The following is a 22,919-nucleotide window of genomic DNA, read 5'->3' as shown; positions in this document are numbered from 1 at the left end:
AGCCATCTTCCTGGCTCTATTTTTGTTTATACTTTTTAAATTTTTAAATTGTTTTTTATACATTTTATTTAATTTATGTATTCTAATACAGGGACTACAGGGTTTCACTACACGGATGGGACTCATAGTGCTCCTCCTGTTGTCAGCCTCCCAAGAGCTGGGATTACAGGCCCGCACCACCACGCCCCATCTCAGTTGCTGTCTCAATGTGCCCTGGGGCAGGGCCATTGTAGCATGCCAGGGATCAAACCCCGGTCCCTGCGACTACCTAAGCAGGTGCTTTAGTTTGTTTGTTTGTTTGTTTGTTTGTTTCTGGAACCGGGGATTGAATTTAGGCCCTTACACTTTGCCAGGAAAGTGCTTATTCTACTGAGCCATCTCCCCAGCCCCTAGTTAATTGTTTTTTGAGACAGAGTTTCGCTTTGTGTCCAGGTCGGCCTTGAGCTCAGGGATCCTTCTTCTTCAGTCTTGTCAGTGCTGGGATTGCAGGCCAGCGCCACCATGCCTGGCATCTCACAGTTCTGGGTGAAGTGCTGAGCAAGGCTGTTACTAAAGCCCGCACCACTTTACCCAACCCTCGCTGGGCACCCCAAGCCCATCAACTACTTAGTGCGTACACTGAGTCCCTAAGCAGTCCCTGAGGTCTGCAGAAGCCCACTGCAGGCCCCGTGTCTGTGCCTGGTGACTACTTGACGGAGGCGTGGCTCTGGGCATCCAGCCCTGAACTGAACCTGCTCTTGGCGTGTGACCTCCCTTTCACCCCCTACACCCCCCCCCACACCCCATCAGCCACCATTTGAGTGGCAGCACAGACGTCGCACAGAATCTGCCCCGCTTGGGGGCTGGGGCTGCCTGGACCAGCTCCTCCTCGGCCCTGTGCCGTGAGACCTTGTCCCCCACCAAGAGCCAACCTCAGGCAGGTGGAGTGTGACGCCTGTGAGTCCCTCCTCCTCCCCTCTGCTCCCACCCTGGCCTTGGGGCTCAGGCCACTCCTCCACCCCTGCTGGACTGCGCACTCACAGGAGCCTGGCTGCCCGCCGCCGCCGCTACCGAGAGGAAGTGGCCCAGACTAGTAGCCAGGAAGGTGGCGTGACTGGAAGAGGTGGAGCCGTGCCTGGGCGCACACGATTGCCCGGCTGCCAGTGGCCCATGTGTGGGGGAGTGGAGGCACTCTCAGTGGCCTTTGGGACACTGGGCAGTGACCCCTCCACAGGAACCAAACTGCCACCAGCCCCAGCATGGCCCGCACATCCCGCCCCCAGCATCCAGTGTGGAGGGGCCCGACCTCTCCTCACCCTGCCCATGTTCAGCGTGCACACTTGCAAGTGGTTGCTGCACCCCCAGGAGGAGACACAGGGACAGTCTCACGAGCACCAGAGCCAAGGGGAAGATTCCACCCAGCAGTCACCCCCACAATCACTGACAAAGAATGGCAAGTAGCCCCACACCCACCCCAAGACTCAGCCCTCTACTCTGCTGCACCCCATCTCCTCTAGTGACCTGAGAGCCTGACCCATGTTGTCCTGAATGTGGCCCCCAGCTTCACCATAAGCACCACCCCTAGTGTGGCCTGGCTCAGCACATGTGTGCTGCACCTTGGGGCAGCAGATGGTATCAGGGCGCCGCTCATAGCAGCCCTCAGCTACGGGCAGCACAAGGAACTTGCCGACTGCATTGCCCCACCTCGAGCCGTGAGAATTCTTCCTGAGGACCAGGGTGCTGGCAGATCGGGGTATGATGACATTATTACACACAACCTCTTGGGAGGTCTCCCCAAGGCCAGAAGTTCTGAGGGGTCTCCCTTCCCATTGCATTCAGACTAAAGGGGGCTGGTTAAAAGTTCCATTTGTCCCTGAGAGTTTAGGGTGCAGGCATTTGCTCTACCTGGAGCTCCTGCCTGGCCCAGCAGCCACTTGTGGCCAATAAAGACTTGCATTGTAACCAGGCTAAGTGGCAAGGGGCCTGAAGTGTAAGGACACGGTGGTACTCGGGGTTATGTCAGGTTAAATTAAAGACATGACTAAAATGAGTTTTACTTGTTTATTTCTTTTTTAAAACACGCCTGCTAGAAAATGAAGTCACACGTAGTACCCGTTCTGTTTTTATGCTAATTCCATAGTTCTTCTTTTGTCTATGCTCCAAGTTGTCTTAATACGAGACTCAGCTCTTTCCTCACTTTCTGCAGAACACCTGCCCATCTGGGCTCCTGCGCGCACCCACGAAGCTCTGGGCTCACAGTGCCGAGTCCCCTAGGGCTTGCGCCTGCGGCCTCCCTGCTCTAAACTCTTCTTGGTGCCCACCATGGCTCTCATTAGCTACTCTGCCCTCCCTCAGCAGCCCGCCTTCCTCACTCTCCTGGAGAATCTCACTATGTCTGCACCTCAGCTACCCAGCTGCCCCCCCTCCCAGCCTGGTCCGGCCCAGTGGCACATGTCCCCAGTCCAACCTGCTGCCTTCTGTGCCACACCCAGGAGGGGACATGGGGACACATCCTCTCACCAGCACCAGGGCTTCGGGGTGGCAGTGCCTTCCCACACCAGCCTTTCCTGCTTGCTCCACATTCCTTGCAGCCTGCACCTGTCCCCTGCCTTCAGGGAGACGTGTGTGTCGCATCACCCATCTTGTCTCCTGGTTTCCAGGGCGTCTCCTCTGCCACCCCCAAGTGAGGCTCCTGCCTTCGCTGTGTGCAGACCCTGGCCCCGGTGGACACACCTGCACGCATGCAGGGGCCCCTATATGTACAGAGTTCCCAACAGCCCCCCGAGGGATGCACACGGGGACACTCAGCAACCTGCCTCCTTCCCTTACCATCCTCAGCCTCCCCGACGTGGAAGTCCCATCTGCAGCCCCTAGCCCACCCGGTTGCCCTCTCCGCCTCTCCCCTCCACTTTGCCCAGCTCTCCCTGTGGAGGGAGATTGTGGAGGCGCCTGGGAAGCAGAGGTCAAGAAGCTGAAAGAAAAGGAGGCAAAAACCCACCATATTGCAGCCATAGAAAGTCCTGCCAGGAGACGGGTGAGTCCAGGCCCTGGAAGGGACCCAGGGTTCCAACCAAGCAGCAAGAGTAAAAATCCAGACATGGCCTCCTGTCTGAGCCTTGTCCTCTTCCCACAGAGGAGACAAAGGCGAGTCCCCCACGCAGAGCAGACCCTGGAGCTGCAGGCACTGTGCCACCACACAGGGACAGTGAGGATCCCTGGGACAGAGCCTGGCAGCTGTATTTAGGGCAGCTGTGATGTCAGCGGAAAGGCGGTTTGAGCTGGGAGCCTGGCACAATGGTCCCTTTGTCCCCTTCCCCCATCCTTCACCACACTGAAACCGCACACCGGCCCTCACCACGTGACACTGACATGGAGCCACGTAAGACCAGCCACCTCCATAGCTCTGACATGGAGTGCGTGTGCCCACAGACACGCACACGTATGTGCACACCACACTTGCAGAGGCTGTGTAGTGAGAGGCTCTTTTGTGTCTCTGCCCCAAGCCCTGCCGTTTTAGACCCAAACGCATCACAGTTAGTGAAAGCAAGGATTATACCCCTCGCCACGCTAGCCAAATTTGAAGTGCTCAGAGCCCCAGGGCCTGGCTGCGCCACGGCAGACAGCACAGATGGAGGGAGAGGCCATTCCTCACCTCAGAGGCCACTGGCCTGGGGCTTCGGCTGCACTCTGGCCCCCACACAGGCTGGGTTTCATGTGCCACCTTCCTGCGGCCCTCTCGCGTGCACAGGGACGCCGCTGCGGATCCACACCTGTCTGCTTGCTCCTGTATCCCGTGTCTACATGGACTCCCAGCTCGGCCCTGCATGGCAGCACTGAGCCTCTGGCCTGTGGAGAAGATCAGAGGGAAGCAGGGCAACAAGGTTGCAGCGACAACCTCAGGGATGGACAGCAGAGAGCTCTGGGAACTCAGGGAGCCCAGTTCAGCCTGGGCTGGGGGAGGAGGGACCATGACACATGGGAGCCGGGGCTGGAGCAGGCAGAGAGAAGAGAAACCACATCCGGCTTGGGAAGAGGCACAAGGTGGGAAGTCAGGTGTATGCTGGGAAGTGCAGTCACTCGTTTTGGCTGGAGTGACAGGTGTGGGCCATGGAGGGGCAGGAACCCAGGACAAGTAGAGCCTCAGAACCAGCTCAGGGTTCCTGAGGTTCAGGGAGATGGGAACTACCTGGGCTGGGTGGAGGGCAAGCTGATGTCACCAAGCAACCAATCACTCAACTTCTGGAAATCTGCATGTGTCCAAGTCTTGTTTGTGTACCCTAACTCCCTACACTGCTCCTCCTTCACCCTGTCCTGACAGTCTAATTAGTACAAGTGCTACTGATGGATTATTAAAGACTGTAACTAGTAACCACGCATACTCCACAGCAGGCACACCTAGTGCCAAGCTTGGACAGGAGGTCTGCACGGATTTGTCCTGCTTTCAGAGACCTGCGGACACAGGCTTCTCCTCCCCGGTGGCTGGGCCCTGAGGCCTCCAGTGAAAGGAGACAGCTGTCATCTCCCCGTTTCTCTGCTCCAGGCTCCCAATTCTCTGGACTCTCTGTCCCCCACTGGTGGGGACCCAGCCAGTCACTTTCCTCTGGGGGCCTCAGGTTCTTGACCAGGCAAAGAGAGCCAAGCAGAGGGGGTGGGGAAAGAAAGGGAAGGAGGAGGGTAAACAGGAAGCTGGAATCTGGGGAAAGAAAAAAGGGAAAGAAGCAAGCAGCCGGTAGGAAGTGGGCAGAGAGAAGATGCTGGGCAGAAGGACCAAGGGGGCCTTGCAAGGGGATGCCCCTACCTTCCAGGGAGCCCCACCAAGGCCCCTCAGAGACGCTCCTGAGGGCTGGGCCGCCTCCCCTCTCCCATGAGACTAAACAGGAGCAGTCCTTGACCCTGGCCTCCTCCCAGCAGCCTCGGCCTCCCCCCACTTGCTCCCCAGGGGAAAAGCCATAGGCCCTCCCTGGCAGCAGGAGGGGGTCCTAGGTCCTCCTTACCCATCCCATGTCCCCCTTCTCCCAGGACTTTGAGGAGCACCTCCTCCAGACCCCAACCCTGTAGGGTGCTTCCCTCCCCCAGTTGATGACACTGTCAGGAGCGAGAACAAGAGGTTTTAGGCTTTTCAACCTGAGATCTGAAGGGAAGTGTGCTTGTACGTGTGTGTGCTCACATGTGTTCCCATATACCATGGGCTGCCTGAACGGCGAGTTGGAAAAATAGGACTGCAGAGAGAGAGAGAGAGAGAGAGAGAGAGAGAGAGAGAGGTGGGAAGGAATTTAAGACACAAGAAAGGCAAGAAGGGGGCATGGGGAACCAGTCCAGAAGGGGTGCAGAGAAAGGGCAGCCTGTGAGAGGTAAGCCCACCCACCCCACCGCCCCCTCCCTCGGTCTGCCCCTTACCCAAGCCCAGGAAGGAAATGAGGAGGCCACATTGTGTCTGGGTCATTTCCACATGCTTTATTCCAGCAATCAAAATAATTAAAAACATCTCAAATTATTATACACATACAAAATAGGTACAGAGTCTCTTGGTTCCTCCCACCCTGGGGCAAAAACTGCTTTGTGCTTTGGAAGTTGTGCTCTGAAACCCAGGTGTAGGGCAGCAGAGGAGAGAGGGCTGGGGAGGGGCAGCTGCAGGAGACAGGGCTTCGGAGGAGAAGGCAGAGGCAGGGTGGGGAGAGGCGGAGAGGGGGCAGGCTGGAGCCAGCCCCCTTGCCTCCACATTAAATAGCACCGTTAGAAAAAATTCACAAGTCCCCATCTGCAAGGAAGAATGAAAGGAGGAAAGAAAGAGCTGAGGGACAAGACTTGGAACAAAAAGGAACATCTATTGGCCTGGGGGGGGGGCATCTCAACTTCTTTAGCACCAGAAATCCCTTCCCCACCCCACCCCCATCACAAGGATGTAGCACCTTTGATATCAAATGGGGTGGTTGCTGCCACCCTGCCCCTTCCCCACCCCCGCACAGTCGCCACCGGTGACACACAAAGACAAGAACGAGGTAGTCTTTCAGCAACACAATTACACAAGGAACAGAATGATCTCTCCCACCCAGCCCTGCACACTGGGGAACCAGTGCTGCCCCAAGTCCGGCGTCTGCTCTGCGGTGCTGTGGCCTTGCTCGATTTTCTCCAGATCCCCGGGAAGGGCCCTCTTGAAAACCGTGGGGTGTGTTGCAGAGGCCGTGGGGAGGCCAGATGGGCAGGCTCCTTTGGCAGTCTGGGAACCCTAGGTCCTCCAAGATTGGAAGGAGCTGGGTAGCGGGAGTGGCTGGGGTTGGAGGCCACTTGAGTGTTTCGGCATTGCCTCGGGTTGCTTGGCAGACAATGCATTGTTTCCTATGCCTTTTGGGGCAACTTGGATTTGGGGAGCAGTGGAAGAGAAGCCCCAAGAAGGGGTGGAGAAAGGAGCAGAGAGGGCAGTAATGGGGCATCATAAGCCCAGAGGGCAGAAAAGGACTTACCCCCACGTGGGTCTTCAAGCAAGTGGACCAAGCTTCCTTTTTTAAAAACTTATTTATTTATTCTTTTTTTTTTTTTTTTTTTTTTTTTTTTTTTTTTTTTTTTTTTTTTTTTTTTTTTTTTTTTTTTTTTTGGCTTTTTGGGGACTCAATTTGGGTTGTTTTTCTGTTTCCAGGAAAGAGAGTGGGCCAGGGTGGGTTGGAGGGAGTTTACACGAAGCAGACAGAGCTAACTTCTAAGCCGAATTCCTGGTCTGGGGCGCCAATGTCCAAGGGGGCCACATCGATGATGGGCAAGCGGGAGGTCTTGGTGGTTCTGTACTCGAGGACTGTCTTGGCCCAGGCTCCTGTGTGACTCTGGGGTGAGGGGGGCAACGGGAGAGACCATTACCAACGGCAGAGATGGGGCTGGGGAAGGGAAGGCTGCCCTGAGGGAGAGCCTAGGCCTAGGGAGGAGGGCCCGGGGACTCACCGTGCAGCCGTCCTCCAGGGCGACGTAGGTGAATCGGCTGTTGCCTTCGCCTCGGAGCTCAATGTCGTTGGAGCCCTGGAGGAGCAGAGATTTCTTGAGGTTCCCGGTCTGCTGGTCCAGGTAGGCCACGCTGTTCTTGCAGTGGTAGGTGATGTTCTGGGAGGCCTCGGTGGACATCAGGCGCAGGAAGGTCAGCTGGATGGCCACATCAGCAGGGTCGGAGTCTGCGCTGCCATACTCGAACTGCAGGGGAGGCGATGGAGCAGGAAGTGAGTGGCCCACAGGGCCTGTGCCCGGCCTCCCACCCCAAGACCCCGACAGCATCCTTGGCTAACTTAGGCCAAGAGAGCTGTCACTGCCTCTGGGTACCTGTGTCTGAGCCAGAGCCAGGACCCAGGCTCCTGCCCCGCCCGACTCCGTCCCCCTGGGCACTGGGCTAGCATCTCCTGAACGTGGCCCGAGGGTCCAGCTCTGGTACCTGGAATCCACCATCCATGCTCTCGCCAAACCAGACGTGCTTCTTCTCCTTGGGGTTCTTGCTGATGTACCAGGCCTTCTGGGCCACGGTGGGCTGAAGAGGGTACACGCAGGTCTCTCCTGTCTCCATATTGCAGAAGACCTTGATGGCGTCCAGGTTGCAGCCTTGGTTGGGGTCGATCCAGTACTCTCCTGTGGGGGGGAGGAGGAAAGGGGAGTGAGGGGAGCAGGAGAGGTAGGCTCCTCACTCGGGGACACTGGTATGTCAGGAGGAGGAAGGAGGGGCAGCCAGGGCAGGCCCTTACCGCTCTTCCAGTCTGGGTGGCACATCTTGAGGTCGCGGCAGGTGCGGGCAGGGTTCTTGCGGCTGCCTTCGGGACTGCGGATGTTCTCGATCTGCTGGCTCAGGCTCTTGAGGGTGGTGTCCACCTCGAGGTCACGGTCACGGACCACATTGGCATCATCAGCCCGGTAGTAGCGCCCATCGCCAGACTTCTCTTGAGGTGGCTGGGGCAGGAAGCTTAAATCGTAACCACCGCTGGGAGGACCAGGAGGACCTGGGGGTCCAGGAGGGCCAGCGGGACCCTGTGCAGAGAGGGAGGAAACCACAGATTACCAGTGTCCGAACAAGCGCTCTTGGAGCTGGAGAGACTCAAGTCTGAGGGGTCAGGGCTACATACAACAGGACCGGCGTCACCAGTGCGACCACGGGGACCAGGGGGACCGATGGGGCCGGGGAGACCATTGAGTCCATCTTTTCCAGGAGAACCAGAAGACCCAGGGGGACCCTGGAGGAGAAGAGATGGTTGGAGAAAGCCTGCCGAAAATGATCCCAGTTCCGGCAGAGATGCCCACCACCCTGCCTGCTGGACAAGGCTGTCCAAGACCTTTATGCCCCATGTCCTTGGGGACCATCCCCAAGGTGAGCCTGGGCAGGAGACCCAGAAAGAGGTGATGGAAGACTCAACTTACACGGGGACCAGCAGGACCCGAAGCTCCAGAAGGACCTTGTTCACCAGGAGAGCCCTGAGGGACAGACAGACACAGAGACAGTTCAGGCCCAGCGCAGGTCCAGTGCAACCTGGGTGCTGGTGGGCGACATGAAGGGCAGACTGGGCAGCCCATACCGCCTCCCTCTTGGGGACATCCCCCCCAGGCTCTTCATAGACTGAGACTCCTTTGGTCCCTCTTAGAGGCTACTTGGAAATGGCCATAAACCACTCCCTGTAGTCCCCAGTACGGATGGTCCAGAGTGCTCATTCAGAAGGGAGACCGAGGCAGATGCCTCCTTTTCTGCCACCACCCAGTATGGGGAGACAACAAAGAAGGCTCAGTGGCCAGGGATGCGGGAGGTTGAGTGTACTCACAGGAGGACCGGGAGGACCCTGGAGACCAGAGAAGCCACGGTGACCCTTGATGCCTCTGTCACCCTGTTCGCCTGTCTCACCCTTGTCACCACGGGGACCTTGAGGTCCCTAGAAGAGAGGAGGGGGCAGGCTGTCAGGTGGTAGTCCCCTTGACACTGAATGGGGTGTTGTCCACACTGGTTGAGGGTTTTGGGGGCCCCAGGGTCAGCTTGAGCCACTTACAGCGGGGCCACGGGCACCAGCAGGACCAATGGGACCAGCAGGACCAGCAGGACCCTGGGAGGAGCAGAGAGAGTAGTTAGTCCCAGCTGGGGCATCCAAGGCAGGGGACAGCCCCAGCCTGACGTGCCCCTCCCATAAGGCCATTTCTCACGACCCCCGATAAACTCGACAGCTGGCTTCCTATGAGCAGGGCATAGATCCCCCTCTCCTTGGGAAGGGAGATCTTGGGGATGAGGGTCCCCAGGCCGAGCTGTTTTTCCAAGGAGGCCAAGGACCCAGATATCTGACAAGCTTGCCTCTCCTCTCCCCGCTTGGGTGATGTCACCGTCTGTCCCCAGGCCTCAGTGCAGCCCCAGAGAGCCCCTGGCCTGAGCTGAGCCCAGTTACTTACAGTCTCACCACGATCGCCACTCTTGCCAGCAGGGCCAACAGGGCCGGGAGCACCAGGGGCACCAGGAGCACCAGGGGGTCCAGCGGGGCCGGTCTCACCACGGTCACCCTGGGAGGCAGGAGAGCACAGGTCAGCCCTGGTGGAAGGGGCCGGGCTGGGGTAGACACAGGACCACAGGGCTTCAGAGCTGGGGTGTGGCCTCCTACCTTGGGGCCAGGAGAGCCATCTCGTCCAGGGGAGCCTTCAGCACCAGGAGAGCCCTGCAGAGGGCAGGAAGAAGTAAGAAGGTCAGAAGCTCAGGATGAGCCCTGGTGGCCTTGCCGCAGGGACTGCTCATGTGCTCGGGAGCTGAGGATCGCTCACCTCACGTCCAGATTCACCGGGGGGTCCAGCAAGACCAGGGGGCCCTGTGGGGCCAGGGGGACCGCGTTCGCCACTCACTCCAGAAGGTCCTTGCTTGCCGGGCTCACCCTGAGGGAGGAGGAAAGGTCAGGCCAGAGGTGGGCTGGGGGTGACAGGGTCCCCAAGACTGTCCCCATCAGGTCTGTCCCCCTCAGGTTCTCCCTGCACCTTCTAGTCCTGGGACTGTTCTCTGTGGGGATCCAGGGTGAAGGGACACTCACAGAGGGGCCAGGAAGGCCAGGGAAGCCTCTTTCTCCTCTTTGTCCAGGCAGGCCGACCACACCACGCTGTCCAGCAATACCCTGAGGTCCGGGGGTTCCAGGGGCACCCTGAGGGAGCAGACAGGAGTGAGGCACCGCACGGTGAAATGGGGCACTCCCCAGCTCTGGGCGTGTGTGGTACTTACAGCAGGTCCATCAGCACCAGGGGATCCTTTCTCGCCAGCAGGGCCAGGGGGGCCAGGGGGACCAACTTCGCCGGGTCGCCCAGCGGGGCCAGTCTCACCGCGCACACCTTTGGAGCCTTCTTTGCCAGCAGGTCCAGGAGGACCAGGGGGGCCAGCATTTCCCTGTGTGGGGACACGAGGGGCCATCAGACTCCAGCGACTTCTGGAGCATTGGAGGACCTGGTGGGGTTCCTGTCTTTCTGACAGCAGAGCAGTGGGTTTTATCACAGATACTCACAGAGGGGCCAGGGGGACCGACTCGGCCAGCAGCACCAGGGAAACCAGTAGCACCCTGGCAGAAGAGAAGGGGTCAGATGGTCAGACCAGGGGTAGCTGCTCACCTGGCCCAGGCCCCTCCCAATGCCAGCTACCGATGGGCTCTTCCGAGAGGTGGGTGGTACTCACAGGGGGACCAGCGCTGCCTCGAGCACCTTTGGGTCCAGGAGCACCAACGTTGCCCTGTGGGACAGCACAGAGGGAGGTTCAGGCCAGGCCATCTGGGCTTGGCGCCTCATAGTTCAGGGTACAGAGGCTGAGGTACTCACAATGGGGCCAGGGGGGCCAGCGGGGCCAGCAGGGCCGGGGGGGCCAGCATCGCCTTTGGCACCAGCATCACCAGGTTCGCCTTTAGCACCAGGTTGGCCATCAGCACCCTAGGGTGGGAAGGAGAGCGCCGAGTGGCAGAGAGGCTGACACCTGGCCATCACTCTGTCACCCAGAGTCCCACACCCTGCGTGATAACTGCTGACGGAATGTGGAGAAGGTACTCACAGGGGGGCCAGCGAAGCCAGCAGGGCCGGGGGGACCAGGCTCACCACGGTCTCCCTGGAAGAAAAGGAGGCAAATTGGGAGGTTGCCTTCACTGCAGGAACGGAGGAGACAGGGTGCTGGGAGGGCAAGAGGGGCAGGAAAAAGGCAGGGAGTGAGGGCCGAGCTTGAGCTTCACCAGGGCCTTCTGTACTTACTGGGGCACCACGGGCTCCGGTCGGACCAGCAGGGCCACTGGGACCAGTTTCACCCTGATAAGGAGAGACAAGAGGCTCGGGGTGAGAGGACCATTCTGAACACTCCAGGCAGAGACCCCAAGAGATCCTCTCCTTCCTGGGGCACCAGCTGGGGGTGGTGAGCCTGTGTTCCCCATATCCAAGCTTGCCAGGAAGCTACAAGTTGTGGAAGAAGTGGGGAGGCAGCCACTCACCTTGTCACCAGGGGCACCAGCAGGCCCAGGAGGACCAATGGGGCCAGTCAGACCACGGGGACCGTCTTTGCCAGGAGTACCATCAGCACCTTTGGGACCAGCGTCACCCTAAAGAGGAAGAGAAAACTGAGCCTTCCACAGTGGGGCCAGGAGGTGACCCATAGGGTTCTGCTTGCATCTAGGACCCCTGGTGAGGCCCTGCCCAGCTGTGCCCGTGCCAGGATGGAGAAGCCTAGGGACTTGGGTGGCATCTAGATTGAGAGGACCCTGACTTGTGTAAGGGGATGAACAAAGCATCCTCCATCAAGGAGCTGGCCCACATCTTATCACCATGGTAACTCGTGTGAAGAGCCTGGACCACAGGCAGATTCACCAGCAAGGGGCCACAAGAGAAGAAAAGAGGATGAAGGAGAGGAGAGAAAGAGCTCAGAGTCAAGAAGAGGGGCCCAAAGCAAAAGACAGCTGCAAGCCATGGAGGGCTCAAGAGAGAGATCAGACTTACTCGGTCACCCTTGGGACCTGGAAGGCCAGCTGCACCACGTTCGCCAGGCATTCCCTGAAGACCAGGGGCACCCTGGCTGCCGGGAGCTCCGGGGGCACCAGCATCACCCTATGTGACAACCAAGAAGACTGGAGTGAGATCTGGACTTGGGTGCAAGCCCTGAGCCCCCACTTGGCATCTCCCAGTTCTGCTTCCAAGGTAGAGGACACAGCCCAGACCTTAGGCCCCCCCAGACCTTGCCTCCGACCCTTCCTGAGTTCCACATTTTGGCCACAGCCAATCACCCCTGTCCGGGGGGGGGGTGGCGGCAGGGACTCTCACCTTGGCACCGTCGTTGCCAGGAGCACCATTGGATCCACGGGGACCGGCAGGACCGGGGGGACCTTGCACACCACGCTCACCGGGGAAACCTCTCTCGCCCTAGAAGGGAAGGAGAGGCCTGCAGTAGCTGCTCCAGAGACAAGACCGAATCCAGGGCATCGCAAGGACAGAGAGAATCCACTTACTCTTGCTCCAGAGGGGCCGGGGGCGCCGAGGTCTCCAGGAATACCCTGGTGGGGGGTGGGGGAAGCAACAGTGAACAAAACTCATAGGGTCCTTTCTGTGAGAAAGAACCCCTGTTGCTCCTCCTGGGGACCCGCTTGGGGACCTCAGTGAGGGATGGACTACTGTGCAGCACACTGTTGGGATTCTACCTCCCGGCCACCCTGCTCCTAGGCTGGCTGGACCAAATGCCTCCCTCCTCCCGAAACTGACAACCAGAAGTTCAGATCATAGTTACCACTGCCTGCTCCCCTCTGCTTGGTTCCCCCCTGCATAGGAGCTCCCTCCTGGTGTCTAGCCCCCATCCCTCCCCTGTATTCGCCCAACTGACTGAGTGCAGGGACCTGTCCTGCTGTGTTTCCTGCCTTCCCCACCTCTCACCTGTTCACCAGGTTTGCCACCTTCACCAGGAGGACCAGAGGGGCCAGGGAGACCCTGTAGGTGGGAAGTGGGGGAGGAGAGGGGAAGGGGTCAGAACGTGGAAGGGAACAGAGGCTTCCGCACCCCTCTCCACTCAGCCCGGGGCCAGGGAGCCATACCTGGAACCCAGGGGAGCCAGCAGGGCCCTGTTCGCCTCTCTCGCCAGCAGGACCCTGTCAAAGAGAAAATACCAAGGTCACGGGCAGTCCAGGGAGAGCAGGGACAGGGAACTCCCTCTGGGGGACACTTACAGCAGGGCCAGGAGGTCCCTGAGCTCCAGCCTCTCCATCTTTGCCAGCAGGACCCTGTGGGCAGAAAAAAAAGAGCTCAGGACAGCAGGTTGCTGGGCACCTGTGGGACAGGGGCCATTTGGGACAAAGAAGAGGCCTGGGGGCTTCTCATGGCATGGAAGGGTGGGCAAGAAGCAGAACAAGGAAAGGGGGTACTCACAACAGCGCCAGGTGGTCCAGGCACGCCTCGTTCTCCAGCCTTGCCGGGCTCGCCCTGTGCAGAGAGGAAGGGAGTCAGGGCTGAGGGCCCATGACAAACCTGGGCCTTCTGTACTTTCCCTGCCTCCTGTTTTGAGGCGGGGTTGATGGAATCCTCGGTAAGGGGCCTTTTTGTGCCCCAAACAGCATAGACTGTGTTTCTAAGCCTTGGGGATGTCTGTGGCTTTTGCGGTTTGTTCCTTGCCCTCCCTGCAAAGCCCATGCCCTATAAACCCACAGCAGCCTGAACTACAAAAGGCTTTCGTAACCTCAAAGAACCCGCCGAATCTGGAGGTGACCGTCATGTAAAAGGCCCAGCTTGTCTATGTGTGGGAGGGGAGGGCCACTGAAAATACTTCTAAGGACAGAGCCATGACCAAAGAACCAGGAGAAACCTCTCATTTGACAGACTAAGGCACTGAAAGGGATGCTGAGCAGTCTGCAGTTACATAGCAGGTCCACAGCGCTGAGACTGAGTCGGGGACTCTGGCCTCCCAGCTGTCCTACTTCCAATTCCATGTCGCTCCCCACTGGACACTCACCGCAGCACCCTTAGGTCCAGGGAATCCCATCACACCGGCTTGACCACGGGCACCAGGGGGACCTGCAGGTCCAGGGCGACCATCTTGACCAGCGGGACCCTGGGGATGGGAGGCACAGAGAGGGAGTGGTAAGGACGGAGGGTGGGCACACAGGAGGGCAAGAGGGGGTCCATTGGGAGCCATACTTACAGGAGGGCCAGTTTTTCCATCAGGACCAGGGCTGCCAGGGCTTCCAGTGAGACCCTAGGGGAGGCAAGGGCAGGCATGAGCACTGGGCAGGGATGACAGTGGAGGAGAGAGACTCCCGGACGCCTCATCCCAGATTCCACATGGGACACGCAGGCCCCGGGCCGGGCTGGACTGATGGGCAGGGTCTCACCTTAGCACCAGGCAGGCCAGCTTCACCAGGGCGTCCAGCTTCACCAGGAGAACCTTTGGGGCCAGCAGGGCCAGGAGAGCCACGTTCGCCAGCAGGACCCTGGTCAGGGGAAGTCACAGAAGGTCAGAGACTCAGGCTGTTGGTCTCTGCTGCACGAGGGGTGGGGGAGGTGGCCCAGCTGGGCCATGAGGGACATTGGTGGGCATTGGAGATGTCAATGTGAGGCCAAGTGGGAAGAGAAGGGGTGCAGGCACACCTGCAGCTAGTAGTGCCAATGACTGAGTAGTGGGCACGACACCACCAGAGGAAGGAAGGGGTGCCCATGTGCCAACCTGTGCTGCGAAGACAGCTCACCTTGGGACCAGCCACACCATCTGCACCAGGGAAGCCACGGCTGCCAGGGCCACCCTGCAGGAAGAGAGAGGCCCATGAGCTCAGGGGCACCTGCCCGGGGACACCACGAAGGCGAGGAAGGGCAGGGGGACACATACGCGCTCGCCAGGGGGTCCAGGCAGGCCAGCAGGTCCAGGTTCACCTCGAGCTCCACGCTTTCCTTCTTCCCCAGCAGGGCCAGGGGGACCTTGAACACCAACGGGGCCCTGGGGTGGGCAGAAGAGGGAATGAGCTCAGGAGGAGACCCAACAAGGGGCTCCCCTTCTCCCCTGGGCCTCCCTCCCTTCAGGGATGCCAAGGCAGGTGGGGAGGCTCTTGGAGACTCACGGGTTCTCCTTTGGCTCCAGTGTCTCCTTTGTTTCCGGGGGCACCGGGTTCACCCTGTGTTGGGGGAGGGGGAATTGAACAGAGTCAGGTGTGCAGTTGGCCGGCATCTTCACAGCCCTGAGAGGGCCCTGTAGGGGAGCCAGTGCCTGGGGTGGGCCAGAAGGGCAAGCTCTGTACTTACGCTGTTACCCTTGGGACCGGGAGCGCCACTGGGACCCTGGGGTCCAGAGGGGCCTCGGGCACCAGGGAAGCCAGGAGCACCAGCAATACCAGGAGCGCCCTGTGGGGGGCAGAGTAGGTGGTGAGGGGTCACAGGGCAGGTGAGGAGGGCATGGGGTGGGAACTGAGGCAGGGCAGGAGACCTACATTGGCACCTTTAGCACCAGGTTGTCCATCAGCACCAGGGTTTCCCTGTGGTACAGAAGAGAGAGTGAGTAACAGGTGAGGACTCTGGGGGTGGGAAGTGGCATGGGGGACTGGGGGCGGGGCACTTACAGCGGGACCAGCAGCACCAGCAGGGCCAGGGGGACCAGGCTCACCACGCGCACCCTGGGGACCTTCAGAGCCTCGGGCTCCTTGGGGACCAGATTCACCCTGGATCAGAGGAAAGGACAGGTCAGAAGTCACAGGCACAGGAAACCAAAATGTGTGCTGTAAGGTCGGGGAGGGGCCCCCAGATGAAGGTGCTGGGGCTGAGCGTCTGTCAGGCCACTCTGGGTCCCTCAGGGTCCGGGCGCAGGGAGGCACTGGCACGTGACCTGTAAGAGTCGTGGTAGAGGAGGACAGGGCCTCACCTTAGCACCAACAGCACCAGGGAAGCCAGGAGGACCAGCGGGGCCAGTGGGACCCTGTAAACGAGATGGAGACGTCAACAAGCAAGAAGGCAGCAGTGGCAGCAAAGCCCAGCTCAGGCAGAATGAGCTCCTGGGGTTCCGTCCCTGCTCCCGGTCCCTGGGGACAAAGCCTACTCACAGGGGGCCCCGCAGCACCCGTAGCACCATCATTTCCGCGAGCACCCTGGAGAGAATGGAGGCCCAGTTACATCTCCTGAACACTGGCTCGTCCAGGTAGCTCTTGAGGGGCTCCATCCAGAGCCTGGGGATCCCCCAAGGGGTCAGAGATACTTACAGCTGGGCCAGGGGGTCCAGGGCGACCTCTCTCACCAGGCAGACCACGGGGGCCCTAAGAGCAAACCAAGAGATGCCAGGTGAGATGGAAGACTCGCGTGCCCCACACCTCCGTCTCCCCATACCCAAGTCTCCCACTAGAAATGTGCCCACTCACCATCTGGCCAGGAGCTCCGTTCTCACCAGGGCTGCCGGGCTCACCCTGCAGGACAAGGAACAGAGTGAGGGCTTCGTGCCCCTCTGGGACTGCAGGAAAGGAGAGGACGGGACTTTCGGGGGCTCTTACCTTGGGACCAGCAGGACCGGCATCTCCCTTGGCACCATCTAGACCACTGAAACCCTAAGATGGGAGAGAGGTACAAACTGAGACCCTGTGGAGGGGCGGACCACTGTGACACACACACACAGGCCTGAGAGGGAGCCCCAGGAGGTCACCTTGGCTGTGCCCCTGTGTCTGAGCCACTCTGACCTCCATCAGGCCCCAATTACCCCACAGTCAGACCTTTTTCCCGTGGTGGGATGTACTTTCAGGTGTTCGCTCTATTCCCCTCAGATTTCTGCAGCTGCCCTCCCCACAAAACATGTCAGGACATTTTGGGGGGAAGGGGTTGCCATGGTGGGAGGCCAGGGCTTTGGGACCCCAGAGAGCTCAAAGGGAACTCACTCTGTGTCCCTTCATTCCAGGAAGGCCAGCTGTTCCGGGCAATCCCCGAGCACCCTGAGGGGCAAAGGCAGAGGAGGACAGGTGAGGCCATGAGGATTCGGTGGCCACAGCTGGCAGGAAGCCCAAGGTGGCAAGGCCGGGGTCCAGCCTCACGCCCACTCACCTGAGGCCCAGGAGGGCCACGCTCCCCAGGACGACCAGGCTTGCCAGCTTCTCCCTGAGGGCAGAGAGAAGACCATGACACCTATGTCCCTGGGCTGAGGACACGAGGAAGGTCCCAGTGGTCTTGGGATTGCTGAGTCATCAGATTTTACACTAAATCTGGAGCTCGGTTTCAAGTTTCACTCTTGTCTTTCTTGAACTCAAGACCCTGCGCTTGCCAGGCAAGTGCTTATTCCACTGAGCCATCTCTCCGGCCCCTGGGGCTCAGTTTCAATCTACCATGAAATCCTTTTAGACTGAAATTTGTGTCCCTCCAAAGAAAACTTCTGCTGCTTTTCTTCACGACCATTTTAATCTCCCCACCTGAGGAAGTCCCTGACTCTGAGGGGTGGAGCTGGGTGTTGCTTTCACCCCTGCTTGGGAAGTGGGAAAACATCCCCCTAGCAAAAAGCCTCTGTCAAGGACAGTTGAATGCCTCAGGACAGCTTGCTCTATGTCCTCTGAACATCAGCTCCCAAGGTGGCAGGGGTGCCGCAGTGGGGATTAAGGACCCAACCCCCAGAGGCCAGGGGTCAGATGGCATGGTCTCTTCTCCATGGGGCTACTTACGTCATCACCATTCTTGCCAGGAGGTCCAGGAGGACCTCGGGGACCCATGGGACCCTGGAGGAGATAGAGAGGCAGTTAGAATCCATAGGATGAGGAAGAGAGTAGGGCAGGCGTGGGGTTGAGGGGGGTGGGGAAGTCCCCCATCATACTTACTGAAGCTCCTGGCTCACCGGGCTCACCAGGGGGGCCTTGGAAACCTTGGGGACCCTGGAGAAAAAGGAGGGGTGAGCCAGTGAGGCAGGTCTCTGCCAAGCTGTCCTCAAGAGACAAGAGATCTCTGAACACATTCCAGCCCTCACCCCAATCTTCCCTCCAACAGTCCCAATCCCCAGGGCCTATTTGAACACCTCCAAGATACTCACAGGTGCGCCAGGGGGACCGGGGAGACCGCGAGGACCGGAAGGACCCTGTGGAAGGAAAGGAGGGGGGTCATGGTGCTACTGTTCGGGAGACTATTATAGCGAGGGGGCAAGTCTTGCTACTGCCCGTGCTTCTTCATTGGCAGAACTGGGGATTGAACTCAGGCCCTTCCGCTTGCCAGGCAAGCGCTTATTCTACTGAGCCATCTCCCTGCCCGGTGCTTCTTGATTGGACTTGGACCGCAGTTGTCACGCATGCTTTCTAGACCACGAGCGCCAAAGGCAGCCCCCATCCTCCAGCCACCCGGCTCGCAAACGCTATTCCGCCGCCGCAGTGCCCCCTGGTGGCTCACCATGGGGCCAGGCACGGCAGCTCCAACTGATTTCTCATCGTAGCCGTAAGACATCTGGGGAGCGAAGTTCTAGAAAAACAAGAGAGTGCGTGAGAAAACAGGGCCAAGACCGCCCCTGGAAAGACAGAAGCCATCACCAATAAGGGGACGGCTGACATCACGTGCTTCGTGATAGGACGTGCTGGGACAGATGAAAACAACCGTGAAATACGCCTGGCCACACACTGCGCCCCGATCCAGTTCCTCAGACAATCCCCACCTGACGGGCAGTTTACAAAATAACTGGCCCCTACGGAAAAATCGGATTCTCCAGAAACTTCCGGGGCTGGGGAACACAGAGAACGTCTCCCTAATACTCTACATTCGTGGGAACTAAAGAGACGGGGTCATTAAACGCCCCTCGGGAGCCCGGGTCGGGGACACAAAATCACTATAAGGATATTAGTGGGGCATTAGCGGCACAATTGCGACGCATGCGGACTGTGTATTAGGACCTAGTTTTGGATCGGTGTTAAGTTGAATCACTGTGCCACGGTGACACAGGATGACGCTGCCGTTCTTAGGCAATGACACAAAAGTATTCAGGAGCAGAAGGACATGCTATCCGCTATTATGGTTTAGGGAAAACAAAGACCCAGAGAGTGACGTGACAGACTGTGACGGCTGTCTGGAAGTTCTGTGCCTTTATTCTTACGACTTTTCTGTAAATTTGAGATTTAAAAATAAAATTATCAAGTCTGTGGAAAAAAAAAAAAAACCCGAATAGGAACGAGAAAAGAGAAAGGAAAGCCAAAACTGCACAGGAGAAGGGGTATACAGGCCTTTCCATCCACCCTGCACTTACTCCGCCAAGGCCAGCGGGGCCGGGGGGTCCTGGAGGGCCGATGGGCCCAGGGAGTCCGGGCTCTCCAGGGATGCCATCTCGTCCAGGGATGCCAGGAGGTCCCTGCGGGGGCAGAGGGCGCGGCGGCGGTGAGTGCAGGCCCGAGCCACACCCACCCAGCTCCGCCGGCTCAGGCGCCGCCGCTTACCCTAGGACCTCGGGGGCCGGTGTCTCCCTTGGGTCCCTACAGGGTTGAGCGAGAAGAAAGAAGACATCGGTCAGAGAAAGGAGGACAGAGAGTCGTGCATGTCGTGACACAAGTCAGGGCAGAGGGTTACCTCAACTCCGGAGTCTGGCGCTTTCTGACCTGGTTCTGGGGGAGAGAGGGGGTGCAATCAGAGGCGGGTCTGCCAGCGGTCCTGAGTGGCCGTGACTCCCCCGAGGCTACCAACCCGTTCTGAGCCTTACCTGGGCCGTCGGGGCATCTGGGACAGCACTCGCCAGCCGGAATGATGGCGCCCTGACAGTTGAGAGTGTCGTCATCACAGATTATCTCGTCGCACAGTGCCGTGCCGTTGGCGCAGATGCAGAGTTGGCAGGGGTCGGGTTTCCACGTGTCTCCACTGGCGATCCTGCGGCCATCGTGGACGCACTCGATGCCTGGGACTAGGCAGAGAGAGGGACGTGGGGGGGGGGAGGTGTCGGCGGCGCCCAAACCCCGCACCCTGGGGCGCCTTCAGTGTCCGAGCAGGACACTTAGATTTTACATTTTTCGTTCTCGCTCCACTTATTCCTTTCTCCAGATCCTTAAAAGCGTATCTGCTCCCCATCAGCGCCAGTGACAGGGCCGGCGCCTGGCCAGGGAGTCCGAGACTCTTCCCAGTTCCCAGGAATCTAAACAAAACTCTAAGCAGAGGTTGCTTCCAACTCCAACAGGCGCTGAGGCCAAGGGAAATAAAAAGCAAAGGGGGAGGGGGGGGCGGTAGGAAGGGCCCCTCCTGAAACCAGGCTCTTGGGGCGTGGCCTGCGTGGGGAACCCAAGGAGAGGCCACGCCCCCAGCCCCTAAGCAGGTGGGATGGCGTGGGCGGGTCTAGGGGAACAGGGGTGGGGTGGGGAGGAGCTGGGCCGTCGCGGCATATGAGACCGGGGTCCCACCCAGAGGTTTGAAATGCGCTCCTAAAATTGAGTACAACGTAATCGTCGGCGCCCAGACAACTTAAAAGCTTGCTTTTGGGACTACCCCCAAATTCCCCAAGACACCCACTGTTTGTGGATCACTCTTCAACCGCAAAATCCCAGATTCTGGAGTGATGAATTTAGCTAACCCCGCCCTTCATGTTGTCGTCTACTCAGACCACCACTAGGTGGCGGGCAACGCTAAGTAATGGGGACAGGGCGGGGCCAATGTCCCCGGATTGGCTACTTTTTAGAGGCAGAGGTTATCCCATGCCTGGTTTTATTTTTTTAGATCTAGAAGTGGGGTCTACACCCGACAATAACTCGGGTCTTCCCCTCCGTCTCCCACGCGGGAAAGAGACGGACCAGGACGCGCAATGCTCATGGTGGTCAGCAGGGGGCGCAAAGACTTCTCCCGGCCGAGTCCGAGCCAACCTTCCTCAGCCTCGTTCCCGCCCCTCCCCCCGCCGCCCAGCACCCCCGCGGGCCGGGGAACACAGTCTAGCCTGCAGAGTGCAAACAATCTTTCCTTATGAATCATCCCACAGCCCTCTCGATCGTTTTTGCATCCTGAGCTCCAGATCCCCAGCTCGGCGCCCCTGTCCCATCTTCAACGTGCGCTGTCTGCAGACCGCACTGTCCCCGGTGTACTTGACGGCAGGCTCTGGATTTCCTCCAGGGTCATCTCGCACCGAGCGCCCGTCTCACCACCCACTCCTCGGAGCGTTCATCCCTGTATCCAGCCCAGGGCCATTCACTCTGCTCCATCTACTATCCCTCCATCCCCAAGCGAATCTCAGAAAAAATTCAGGAACCAAGCTCAGGAACCAAGTGCAAGGATTGCTACCGCGTACCCGTGGACTCCAAAAAGTTTGGGACTTACTGTCTGTCTCTTGGTCCGCGACTTCCTCTTGGCCGTGCGTCAGGAGGGCGGTGGCCGCTAAGAGGAGCAGGAGCCGGAGGTCCACAAAGCTGAACATGTCTAGACCCTAGACATGTAGACTCTTTGCGGCTGGGGTGGGGGGTTAGCGTCGGCTCATGCGTGGCCTTACTCCGCGTGCCTCCTGTTCGGACCCCGCGGAGAGACTCCGTCTGCTCCTGACGGCTGGCCCGGGCCCCTTTTATACCATCCTGATGGAGCGCTGGGAGGAACCCTGCCCGGTGCAGAGGGGGAGCCGGCTCCCCGGCCCCCAGCCAATCAGAGCTGCCTGGCCCGGCCCCCAATTTGGACCCGAGAGGGGGAGGAGGGAAAGGAAGGAGAGGGAGTCCACCCGAGTTCTCCCCCCTTTGCCACTCAGCTCCCCAGCCCCCAGCCCAGCCTGTGCTGGAGGTGCTGCCGCGGGAGCACTGCGGGGTCCTCCTAGACAGCGGGCTGAAGTTGGGTAGGATGTCCTGGGCTCTTTCTTCCCCAGACCTCCAATCCGGGGAAAGTGGAATTGAGGAAGAGTTACGAGTAATTGGAAGGGGTCCTCCAGGTCATTCACCCTCCTGACCTCCTTGGCAAGCGCTGAGAAATGGGTCTGAAGAGGCCAGCTACGGCCCCTCCAAAATAGGATAACCAGGGAATTAAAAAGATGTGCTTGTCTGGGGGTGTCTTCCGGTGTGGTTGCAGTTTAGGAATATTTGGGGACAAATGAGAGATTCCTTTATAATCATAAGAATCAGATAGTTGGGGGGGTGTTTTTAGGAGGTCACATTTATTGCCAGCCCTGCACTCCAAGCTAGATGAGGATGCCCCTCTTTAACCCCTGGGTCTAAGGGAGAGAGGAGGTGGGGGACAAGGCTCTTCAGAAGGAAGTTTGGGCTGAGGCACCGGGCTAGGGTTGGGGGTTACTGGGGGGCCCCGAGTGAAGACTGGGGCTTACAGCCCTCTAAGGTTCACCCTTCAGACTTCCTCCTTGCGGTAGAGGACTGAGTTAGTAGGGGGAGCCTGCTAACCATCACTGATGACTTAAACAGGGTCTGGTGGCCGCTGTGAGTGGGCCTGGAGTTGGCTGGACAGCCCCTACCCAGCAGTTAGCGGGAGAGGAGCTGGGCAGAACCCCTAAAGAGGGGGTTCTTGGAGCTGCACAAAGCCCCTTGTCTGGCTATGTGTAGACTTGGGCTGGGACCCTATAAGGGAATTGGGGATCAAGGAAACCTGCCTTCAGAGCTGAGATGGGGGTGCAGGGGAGGCCCAATGACCGGCTTTTAAAGGCTGTATCCCACTTCCTCATGCTTTTCTGAAAATGCTGGCTTTTACTCTCTGACTTGGAATAAGGAGAGGGTCATCTGCGTCCTGAAAGGCGGAGGGGACCCCAGGGACACCAGGAGAAGACGCTCTTAGAAGTCACCTTGCATTGTTCCCCTCCCATATCTCAAGCCCCAAACTTGCTCTGCCTCAAGGCCATCTAGGGCCCCTTCCTGCCAAGATCTGTGGGTCCCAGTGGAAGCACTGGGGTCTCCTCCGGGGGTCTCCCAGCTCCCCCTACCCCTGTTGCTGTAGAGCTGCAAACGTGGAATCAGGGAGCCCCGCCTCCCCTGAACCATCCAAGATTCCATCTCCCCCCTCCAAACACACAACTGGTTTTGTGCAACGAAAGCAAAGGGAGGAGGGGAAGACCAAGGGAGCAGAAGGGGAGGGAGCCACGTTGGCCGGCT

The 22,919-nt window shown here is 59.0% G+C and overlaps 1 protein-coding gene across 1 annotated transcript; it reads right to left on the bottom strand.

The window, feature by feature from the left end:
- Positions 1 to 6,563: 6,563 nt before the first annotated feature.
- Col1a1 (collagen type I alpha 1 chain) lies at positions 6,564 to 21,374 on the bottom strand. Its single transcript, XM_023717911.1, has 51 exons — positions 21,163 to 21,374; positions 19,571 to 19,768; positions 19,441 to 19,475; positions 19,311 to 19,346; positions 19,124 to 19,225; positions 18,280 to 18,348; positions 17,930 to 17,974; positions 17,721 to 17,774; positions 17,568 to 17,621; positions 16,960 to 17,013; positions 16,797 to 16,850; positions 16,419 to 16,472; positions 16,290 to 16,334; positions 16,134 to 16,187; positions 15,978 to 16,022; positions 15,800 to 15,853; positions 15,501 to 15,599; positions 15,372 to 15,416; positions 15,187 to 15,285; positions 15,006 to 15,059; positions 14,777 to 14,884; positions 14,640 to 14,693; positions 14,286 to 14,384; positions 14,096 to 14,149; positions 13,907 to 14,005; positions 13,327 to 13,380; positions 13,128 to 13,181; positions 12,996 to 13,049; positions 12,838 to 12,891; positions 12,420 to 12,464; positions 12,235 to 12,333; positions 11,914 to 12,021; positions 11,412 to 11,519; positions 11,179 to 11,232; positions 10,985 to 11,038; positions 10,759 to 10,866; positions 10,619 to 10,672; positions 10,452 to 10,505; positions 10,175 to 10,336; positions 9,990 to 10,097; positions 9,730 to 9,837; positions 9,573 to 9,626; positions 9,367 to 9,474; positions 8,976 to 9,029; positions 8,754 to 8,861; positions 8,359 to 8,412; positions 8,067 to 8,174; positions 7,692 to 7,971; positions 7,388 to 7,578; positions 6,910 to 7,152; positions 6,564 to 6,794 (listed from the first exon to the last, which is right to left on the bottom strand). Exons 1-51 carry the CDS (start codon positions 21,257 to 21,259, stop codon positions 6,648 to 6,650), a joined length of 4,386 nt encoding a protein of 1,461 aa, XP_023573679.1. The 5' UTR covers positions 21,260 to 21,374; the 3' UTR covers positions 6,564 to 6,647.
- Positions 21,375 to 22,919: the final 1,545 nt, after the last annotated feature.

This window comes from Octodon degus, unplaced genomic scaffold (genome assembly GCF_000260255.1).
Source record: "Octodon degus isolate 3935 unplaced genomic scaffold, OctDeg1.0 scaffold00056, whole genome shotgun sequence".
NCBI classification, from domain to species: domain Eukaryota; kingdom Metazoa; phylum Chordata; class Mammalia; order Rodentia; family Octodontidae; genus Octodon; species Octodon degus.
Note: the sequence above shows the minus strand (reverse complement) of the source record. Positions and strands in the feature narration are given on the sequence as shown.